At 53.3% G+C, this 9845-nt stretch overlaps 2 protein-coding genes across 2 annotated transcripts; both read right to left on the bottom strand.

Moving 5' to 3' along the window:
* Window positions 1–359: 359 nt before the first annotated feature.
* Window positions 360–3767, bottom strand: TRIM65 (tripartite motif containing 65). Its single transcript, XM_010721379.3, has 6 exons — window positions 3177–3767; window positions 2836–2931; window positions 2530–2763; window positions 2232–2412; window positions 1930–2013; window positions 360–1259 (listed from the first exon to the last, which is right to left on the bottom strand). The coding sequence occupies exons 1-6, from the start codon at window positions 3612–3614 to the stop codon at window positions 697–699; spliced, it is 1596 nt and encodes a 531-aa protein (XP_010719681.1). The 5' UTR covers window positions 3615–3767; the 3' UTR covers window positions 360–696.
* A 1463-nt stretch (window positions 3768–5230) lies between these two features.
* MRPL38 (mitochondrial ribosomal protein L38) lies at window positions 5231–9744 on the bottom strand. Its single transcript, XM_010721378.2, has 8 exons — window positions 9550–9744; window positions 8638–8766; window positions 8353–8561; window positions 7963–8035; window positions 7256–7301; window positions 6721–6879; window positions 6217–6353; window positions 5231–5886 (listed from the first exon to the last, which is right to left on the bottom strand). Exons 1-8 carry the CDS (start codon window positions 9692–9694, stop codon window positions 5750–5752), a joined length of 1035 nt encoding a protein of 344 aa, XP_010719680.1. The 5' UTR covers window positions 9695–9744; the 3' UTR covers window positions 5231–5749.
* Window positions 9745–9845: the final 101 nt, after the last annotated feature.

Genomic DNA, 9845 nt, shown 5'->3' with positions numbered 1-9845 from the left:
CCCCCGCGGCCCAAAAGCGCCCCGTACATCCACCCCATCCATCCTTGGGATGAACCCATCTGTCCACCAAAAAGGAGCTTTCTCCTTCTAAGCCTTTTTTTCCCCAAAGGGAACAAGCGGACCTGATTCTCCCTCCTGAACAACGCCAGCACCTTTGAGCCCAGTGCCCAATTTCACCCCCTTATTCCTCATTCCCAGGGATGAGAAGCTTCAAAGCTTCGAAGTTTTATTCTGGGTCAGATCAACCTTGGGGCAGAGACATAGGAAATCACATTTCCTTTTCTCTGCACTGCTGTAAACAAATCCCTGGCTATTTCTGCTGCTGGACATGCAGGGATGCAGGAACAGGGGCACCCGGCTCAGCCCCACCGGCACTGAGGTCACACCAGCAGGAAATCAGAACTTTATTGGAGAAAGCAGCTTCTTGCAGCGAGAAACGTGGCACCCCAAGAGGCGGCTCTGCCACCTCCAAAAGCAGTGTGAGGGGACGGGGATGGCTGGGAGCACAGGACCTGCCTGCAGCCCCCACACCTTTTCCTGGGCTCCTCAAACCTCAGTTCTCCCCAGGGCAAAAGGAATTACATCTCTGCATCCCATCTGCGTGGGAGCGCACACCACACACACAACGACTGGGGTCTTCATCCCCGCTGCAGGAGCATCACCATTCCCTGTGTGTCTTTTTCCCTACCCGACCTGTCACTGCCCCAGCTCTCCTTCAGGCTCCCCGCAGTCCCTATGGCACAACGTAACGGTGCGGCCCTCGCACAGCCAGAACACCGGGAACAGCGGCTTCGTGAAGAAAGCGTGGAAGGAGTGGATGAGCTGCACCCTTTCCCCGAGGCCGTAGAAGGAGAGCAGCCCTTGGTCATAATCCAGGCAGATCCCCAGCTCGGTGTAGAGCCGCAGCTGGATTTTCTCCGCCTCCCCATTGTGCCGGGCGAGGTAGCTGTCCTCCCGTACCTGCAGCCCCCACGAGCCGTTGTCCAACCCGATGTTGAACTTGCAGCCCATCACTTTGTGCCGGGGAATCTCACTGTACGTCACCCCCAGCACGACGGAGTGGCTGGAGATGGTCACCTCCCAGTAGTGGCGGCCCTGCTCGTAGCTCTGCACACACAGCACCTGCCAGGGCTCAAAGCGGCGGCTGCGTTCCTGCCAACCAACAGCAGCACTGGGGCCGTGCTTGGCTCTGCGCTGACCCCACGACAGCTCCAGGTACTTGTTGGCCGTGTCGGGATCGAAGGTGAGGTTTCGGTGATCTGGGGACAGCAGTGACATGGGGATGCTTCATCCCATCCCGAAGGTTTGTGGCAGCCCCCCGGCAGCAGCACGCTTGTCCCCAAAACAGATGGGTTTGAAGAAGGAATATGGGACTGTGGGATTTAATCATCCCAGAGCAACCTGGTCCCACTGGCTATTCTGGGCTCATGTCTGCTGCTAATAAACGATGTTGTTTTTTTCTATTAATAACACTGAGAACAGCTCATAGGTCTCGGTGGAAGAAATCCTTATAGGTCCTGTATGCACTGATTGCCTTGCTGGGAAAAGTGACCTGACCGAAGCACCCTAAATATTACAAAGTCCCTTGTAAAAGGATATGGGAAAGGGAGCATTTAGGAAATGGTCCCTAAAGAATGGGAAGGGGCATTGGGGGCTGAGTGCAGGGTGGGCTCTGGATCAGCCCTGCACATCCCTCTGGGTGCTGGCACTGCCTGCCCTGGGAAAATGTCACATCCAAATCTGGGGCCTTGGGAAGGGTGGAGATGGGGTGAGATTTAGGGCACGATCTGCGGGGGCTGACCCTATGCCAGACACTGTGGGGAAACCATCCCTGGTGCTGCTGCCCCTACTAAGGAGCCCCTCCCCAGCCCCACAGCGCTGCCCTAGCCCTGCAGCATCCCCCTCTCCCCCTTCCCTCCAACTCCTCACCCTTCAGCAGCTCGGCACGCAGCTGGCACGTGGGGACAGGGGTAGACACCAACTTCACCACCGTCTCCTCAGGCTGCCCCAGGCCTGTGGGTGACAGGGACAGGCGTGGAGGATGATGTCACCCAACTGCTGAGGGCAGAGGTGAAGGGAAACCATTGGGTGCACGCTTGGGAGTGAGCAGCAAGGAGGGGACATGCAGGAGCCACCCTCCTGTACCCCAATACCTGTCCCCATCCCATCTATCCCAGCACGGTGACAGCAGCCAGGATGAGGTGGAGCCTTTTAGGGCACTTGAAGCTCACCTGGGGCAATGGGGTCGGGGGCTTCAGGGGCAGTGGGGCCCAGTGAGGCGGGCAGCTCCTCCAGCAGCAGCCTGGAGGCAGCAGAGAGGATCTCACTCATGGGTTCCACCACAACAGCCACGTTAAACTCTACCAACGGTGGCACCTCTATGCTCTGCGGGGTCAGGAGCTGCGGGAACTCCTGCAGATGGACACACGGATATCTGGGGAGGCGTGACAGCTCCAAAACCTGCATAGGCAGCCCCAAAATGCCCATTTGCCATCCTTACGGCTGGGATTTGGGGTGTACCGATGGTACCTCGAGAAAGGCCTGGTGGTCAGTGCAGTTCAGCAGGCACTGTGCCCGGTCCCGGTGCTGCCCAAGGGCCTCCAGATGATCCTTCAACATGTTCCAGTCCTTTTCTATGTGTCCCAGAGCCACCAGCTCCTCCTGCTCCACCTTGGCCACCATCTGCTCCCGGAACTTGGCCAGCGCTTCTTCCAGATGGGTGAATTTGCTCAGGATCACAGCTCGGAGCCTCTCGGAGGAGTCCTGCAAGAAGGGAAGGCCGTGAGGTCCGGAGTGCTCACACCCAGCCCAGCCCTGAAGTGGCTGTGGCCTCACCTTGATGCTCTGTGTCCGTTCCTCCAGCTCCCGCAGCGCCTGCTCCATCCTCTCTGTTTCTCTCTGGGCTTCTTCCAGGGACCTTTCCAGCAGAGCCTGCAGAGGTAGGCACCTCGTGCTGCAGCCTCTAGAACCAGGCTGGGAGCGGAGAGGCTGCATCCCTTTGCTGCTTTATACCTTTACGGCCCTTTCCTCTAAACCAGAGGACTCAGAGCCGTGACGCAGCGGGATTCCCCCTGTACTGCTTTTCGGGGAGCCTCCACGCCCCGCAGCCACGCAGCTCAGCACGCAGAGCCTCCACCTTCCCGCGGGCAACTCACCCACCCCCCCACGTTCCCCACCTGCTTCTTGGCGTGCTCCTCTTCGAACAGAGCCTTGCGGTGCCGCTGGCACTGCCGCATGCTGCAGACGCAGCAGATGCAGCGCTGCTCATCCTCGCAGTACAGCTCCAGCGGGCGCCCATGCAGCGGGCACAGCCCAACGTGCCTCACCTCACAGCCCTCCACCCGCCCCCTGCCCGCCCGTGCCAGCTCCACCACGTCGCTCAGCGTCACGTTCTTCTTCAGCTCCAGGTGCCTCTCGCAGATGTAGCGGCACTCGGGACACGTGTAGCCCCCCCCGGCCCCGTTGGCCGTCTGCTCCTGTCTGTTCCTGTGGTTGTCGATGCAGCGCTCGCAGAAGTTGTGCCCGCAGGGTAAGGTGACGGGCACCCTGAAGAGCTCCAGGCAAATGGAGCATTGCAGTTTGTCCTCCAGCTTCTGCGAGATGGGAGAGGCCATGCTGAGCTGGGGATGGGGAAATGAGCAGGAAGGTGGGAAGCGGCCTGCAGAGCAGGAAGAGATGCGTGACGCTGAGCAGAGGCGGGTCAGGGCTCTGAGCCAGGAGTACCCTTAAAGCGACACCCAGTGGGTGCAGCTGCTGCCCAGGCACAGCAGGGTGGCAGGAAGTGCTGCGCTGACAGCACGATGCAACAGGCTAACAAGGCTCAGAGCAAGGCATGTGACTGCGAATGCATTTCCATGGATGCACTGTTCTGTGTCATTCCGTATCGCTTTCTGTTTGTTTGTTTGTTTGTCATTGCTCCTTGAGGGAGCATCCTCACCTCTCCCAGAGCTTCTGGCAGAGTGGTGTGCTCAGAGCAACTGTTTGTCCCCTCTCCCTGCAGTGACAAGGGCTGTAACACAGTCAACAGCCAGCCCAACCTCGCATCTTTCCATTTTGTGCAGCTCATGCTGCTCTCATGTGCTCAGGCACTGCTGCTTGCAGAGCAAGGTGGGCATTCTCAGTCTGCTCTTTGCCAGGTTTCAGTACACATCAGCAAAACTGTGCATTGAAACACAAGAAAACAGGCATCTGGGCAATCAGCCCTCAGTCAGCAGCTGGAGCCTGCAGCCTGGAGGGACTGCACTGCGCTGCACTAAACCCCTCCACCTTGTTTTCACACAGTCCTTTTGCAGAGGCTAAGGCTCTCAACCTCTCAGTGCACGCCTTATCTGCTTACCCTTGCAGACCCCTTATCGCTGCACACTCATTACTGGGTTGCAAGATATTTGCAGGCTGGAGTTAAGCTGCAACAGTTCTGCAACCTCCTCACGTGCTGTGGCTTTGTGCTCACCTGCTGCAGCCAGGGCTCACAGGAAGGCACCTTCATGTACCATGGGACAAGGTTGGACACCATCCTAGTGAGGTGACATGAGCTCTGTCACAATTTGCTGCATGTCACAGCATAGCTTCAGCCACCAAAATGTTTATTTTGGCTGAATCTGCAAGCTCTGATCAAATATTAAAAGCTCAGAGAGGAGCAGAACATGGCATTTTCTGCTGGAACTGCATGACACCAGCACTCCCATTGCAGTCACCCCAACAGCTAATTCATCCCTGCTGGAATCAGGCTGGAACACCCCTCGGGACAGCAGCAGAACACCCTGCAAGTAATGGTGCTGAGCAATGGCAGGAGGTGGGCACTTCCATGCAAGCTTCTCTGCTGGCTGGAGGATCTTAGGAAGTGTCTGGGGAGTTATTTAGAACATGAAAGTGAGGGATTGCACTGAGGTCACTGCAAAGCAGAGCAGAAAGCACAGGCTGCAGCAGTGCCAATATCTGCTCCAGCCCTGCCAGCTCTGTGTGTGATCCATTCGTGCACATCAGGCACAGGATGTGCAGGGAGCAAGGGGAAGACTGATGTTCCCGTGCTTCAGCAGCTGATAGGAGAACCCAGCTTCACAAATGCTGACCTTGTACATCTTCATCACTTGTGCAGTTGTGCTCTTCCCTTTTTACAATGCCCAAGAGGGGAAGGAGATCCAGATCAGAGCTGTGCTTCTCCACTGAGCTCCCCCAGCTCTGTACCATCTGGCTGATATACCAAGCTCCTCCCAATAAAGACAAGCTAGCATCACCAACATCACTCAGAGTGTATTTGATTTGATTCATCTCTTTAAAAGGATTGCAGAAATGATAGCTGGCACAGCCCTGAACTGCAGTACAGAAAAGGGAAGGAGACACAGATTGGCCTGGTTTGTTTGTTTCAAAGGCAGGTGAAAGGAGAATGGTGATTCTTCCAGAGAAGCAAGGCAGGGCATCTCTGGTGGACTCTGTCCTGCTGCCACTACTCATCAGCTCTGCTACAGAACCAGTAGCAGGATTTCAGCCTGGACGTGGATTAGTTTTCATCCACGAACGTCCTCTGAAATAGTCTTCTTCCCCATACCGCTGCCAACATGAATGCCTGTTGCCCTCAGCTGCATGCTTTCCAGCAGAACCAGCAAAATGGAACTCAGAGCCAAGAGGCTGAGATTTTGTCCTCTCTCCTTCTAGAGGCGCAGAACGCTCCCGATTGCCCAGCTGGCAGGGTGAAGTCAGGGAAGCCGGCAGCCCCATCTGCTGGACCTGCACTGCAACAGACACCAGGGCCCTAGTAAATGCCATAGGTGGGCTCCTCGCTGTCTCGGTATCTGTCCAGGTATCTCAGAGGCTGTTGGCGTGGGAATTTTAACTGTGGAGGATGGTAAACAGGCGGCCGCACGAATTCAAACACAGGCTCTCTCATATCTGCAAAGGGACAATGGAGAACTTCAACAAGACTGCTCAGGTCCAAACCCCATCCTCCCCCCACAGGCACTCTGGTGAGGCTCTTCTTGATGTTATTTTAAAAAGCTGATTCAAAATGGCCTTTTAGAGGTTGTTCCCTCAGACTGCTGTCAGTCTGGTGGAAGACAGGTCTGTAAGCACCAGGTCTGTGCAGTGAGAGATCTTAGACAAGTGCCTCAACGACAGCCAGGACCAAGCAAGAGCTTACAGCCACAGCTCACTCACTGAGGCTGTGTGTGGCACACAGGGGCACATCCCAACCCACAAATGGGCCCACGCTGCATTTCTTACTGAGTAGCTGGTGGAAGATCCAAGTAACAGAGCTGTCCCACTGGCACTGGAAAAACGCCAGCCCTGCTGGGGTCATGTCATCCTCATGCTTTCTGTAGAAGTCAAACGTGCTAAAGGTTCGCATCTTGAGGCTGTAGCTGGAAACAAGACACAAGCACAAGAACTGAGGTGAACCTTTTTTCCTACAGCACCTGGCTAAGCAACAGCTTCCTCACATCATGCCAGTCTATGGCAGAGAAGTGCAAAAGGAACCAAAAGAACACCTCCCAGCTTCTCCAGCTCTGTACACAGCTTTTCTCTAGTAACAGCCTGTTTCACACTAACAGAACTCCACAGTGCATGACTGGAGTCCTGGCTTCAGGCAACACATCAACTCAAAGCAGCCCAGAACATCTCCACTAACTGGAAAGAATTACTCTCCTACAGCAGTACAAAGCCTGTTGTAATAGGAAACAACAGCTGCTAAGCCAAAGGAAGCACGAAAGTGCCTAGAGAAAGCCTTACCATGGCATTGGCCGGACATCCTCGCTGAAATCTATGGGGCGGTCTTGCTTGAAGAGCAGGAAGATGAAGCGATGGTAGCCAGTTCCCATGGCAGGGAAGGGGGGCAAGTAATGGCATATCTCCTTGCCCGACTTGATATCATTGCCTGGAATGTTTGTCCTGAACACAAATAAATTCATTTATATATATAAATAATAAATATCCGTTATATATATATCCATTTATATATAGAAATTATAAATAAACATTTCCTTCCGTTGTGATCAATAGCTCCATACAGGACTGTGGGTCACTCTGAACTACACTTAGATTTGACTTATGTGTTGTCTGACATGTCAACAAACAGTAGAAGTTGATTTCACTGGAAGAACAACCAAATTCAGTGAGCAACATTTGGAACTACTGTATCTTCAGCAGGACCAAAACCACGGGGGTAAAGAAGCTAATGGCAAAAAAAGCAGGGAAAGCAATGGAACTGCCTTAACAAAAGCTTACTGCCATCCTGCACCCCGCAGCAATCATGTGCAATACTCACACCAGCCAGTGGAGGTACTCCGAATCAGTGTCTCTTAAATGTCCATCTGTAAATGCACACAAAGGAGAAACAGGCCTTAGTAGCAACTCAATGCTTGCCTCAACCACAAAATAAGAATGACCAGAACCTACTCCAAGGGTGGGGGCAGCTCAAAACCCCCCAGTCTTCTTTTCATAGCAGAAAAATAATTTGTTATAGGACTGAGCTCAAAACGAGGCGCAAGGAACTTTACAGATGTCACTTCAAGATGGCATTGGGTCAGCTGCTTCACCTCACTGTGCCTTGGCTTCCCAGGGTGAACAGCGTGCATTGCCAAGCAAGAGAAGAGCTTGGAGGTAAACAAGTGACTGGAGTCAGCAAACTACTCGCTCTCTACTCTGACATACATGTTACATCACTGCCCCATCTCTTTACTGCTAGATTTTAGGATGCTACAAAATCTCCTGTGTATGCAATCCGTTGTATAAACAAACACTCAGAGTTCTGCAAATACCCACTTTCTGTCTCACAGGTGACAGAAACACTTTTAGAATACACAGCTGCCCTCAAAGTAGAGAAACTGTAGTTCCCTTTCCAGATACAGCCTTTGAAGTTGTTTTCTGTAACTGGAGCTTAGGGGATAGTCCCTACTTAGCAGGTATGTATCTGATGCAGCCAAAGGAAAAAGGAAACCAAAAGCAGAATGAAACATGTTTCTAAGAACTTACCTGGATTTGTGAGCAACAAAGTCCAGAGAGAGCCTTTATCTGCCTCATATGACACTTCAGGGGGATTGGAAGCCTAAATAAAAGACAATAGAAACCATTTGAACAACAACTTCCATTGAGATCAGGTCTAACTGTAACGCAAAGAATGTGAATTTGTCATGGGCACGGTCATGACACAGTGACAGTTCCAACCAGAGAGCCCCAAGAGGGATAAGAGCCTGCCAACAGGCAACAATCCTGTTGCAAACTTCTGTCCTTATCACATCCAAGAAACGTATCTCTTTCACCACAGAGGAAATACTTTTGTAACAGAAAGCTCCCAGAACAAACACCAATCAGAGGAATCTGACAAAAAAAAACAGAGCCTTCCCATGGGAAGTCCTCACACACCTCTGATGGAGTCACCATGTTCCCGTAGTAGACTGGCACCAGGTGCTCATCTTCCTGGTTGTATCCCACCTTCAAGCTAACCCAGGGGGTGAAGGTGGCCCCCTGCAACAAGTCACGAAATATCCCATAGTGCTCGGCCAGGCGCTGCTTGTGGAAAGGGCCGCTGGTCTTCTCCCATTCTGCTCTGACCTCATCGAGAGGGATTAGTGCTGTGGAGAGAGACGAACGATGCAAGAGGTGCTGGGAAGAGGGAAAGGGCAGGATGGGGGCTGGTGGGGCACACACCAGTCCGGAGCCGTGCTGCTCTCTCCATCTCGATGTTCTGGTGGTTCTGCTTCAGGATTCTTTTCCTTTCCTTGACTTCTCTCACCCACAGCACCTTATCACGTGGCAGGCTGATGTCAGTCTTTGGCTCTTTAGAGAGGGGTAATAAAATCACACATGAAAAGCCTGAACGCTCCTCCCAAAAACAAAACTGTAATGGAGTTAGAAAGTGTGGGAAAGAGAAGCAGACCTCCAGCATCAGCTACTTGATTTCACCACCTCCGTACTTCAGCTCCCTCCTCCCCAAGCTGGCTGCATTCTCAGCTCTAGAAGTTTGCCAGCTGCCAAGCAAGTTTGGCCCTGGGGCTGCTCAGCATACAAACCAAACTGCAAGTAGTTTAAAAGGTCTGTTTTCAGGTGTTTCTTGAATACTGTAAGTGCTTTAAGAAATCCCCACTTTACTCCATTCTATCTTTTGGAAGGTCCTGGCCAGTCCCCTCTCCTAGTAAACAGTTGTCAGACTTTTTATGTGCTCTAATAGTGACAGCACAAGAGGGAGTGATTTCTTAATAGAGGGAGACTTAGATGAGATGTGAGGAGGAAATTCTTTACAGGACAGTGAGGCTGTGGCACTGCCCAGAGCTGTGGGTGCCCCATCCCTGGAGGTATCCGAGGCCATGGGTGGGTGCTGATGGGAGGCACCCAGCCCACAGCAGGGACGGAGCTGGGGGGGGCTGTGAGGTTCCTTTTCAACCCAAACCATTCTGATCCTATCACTTTTCTGAAAAAGTCTGTGCTCTGCAGAAAGATCAACGTCATACCAAAACATTTCATCAGCTATTTACAGACCAAGCCTTAGAGTAAAGCCACTGCAACATCAGCCAGCAGCTCTGACCTCAGGGCCAGGGAGAGATCCGGCCCTTCCCACACTACCTGGCTTGGGGTTCGTGTACTGCCGGTACGTCTTCCACCACCGCGGCTTCCTGCTCTCCTTCTCCGCCAGTTTGAAGTACCGAGTGAAACTGCGGTATTTTTCCAGCGCTTCCAAATTGCTGACATCGATATCCTCGTTCGGCATCGGGCCCAGCGGGGCCGCCCGTTTGCAAAGAGCGGCTGGAAACGGAGAGAGCCCTCATTACGGGACGGAACGAACTACGCGACGCGGGAGGGGAAGCGAGGAGCAGAAAGGCCGCAGGCTCCCCCGCCTCCCGGACCCGCCTCGCATCGGC

Source organism: Meleagris gallopavo, chromosome 20 (genome assembly GCF_000146605.3).
Source record: "Meleagris gallopavo isolate NT-WF06-2002-E0010 breed Aviagen turkey brand Nicholas breeding stock chromosome 20, Turkey_5.1, whole genome shotgun sequence".
Lineage (NCBI taxonomy): Eukaryota > Metazoa > Chordata > Aves > Galliformes > Phasianidae > Meleagris > Meleagris gallopavo.
Note: the sequence above shows the minus strand (reverse complement) of the source record. Positions and strands in the feature narration are given on the sequence as shown.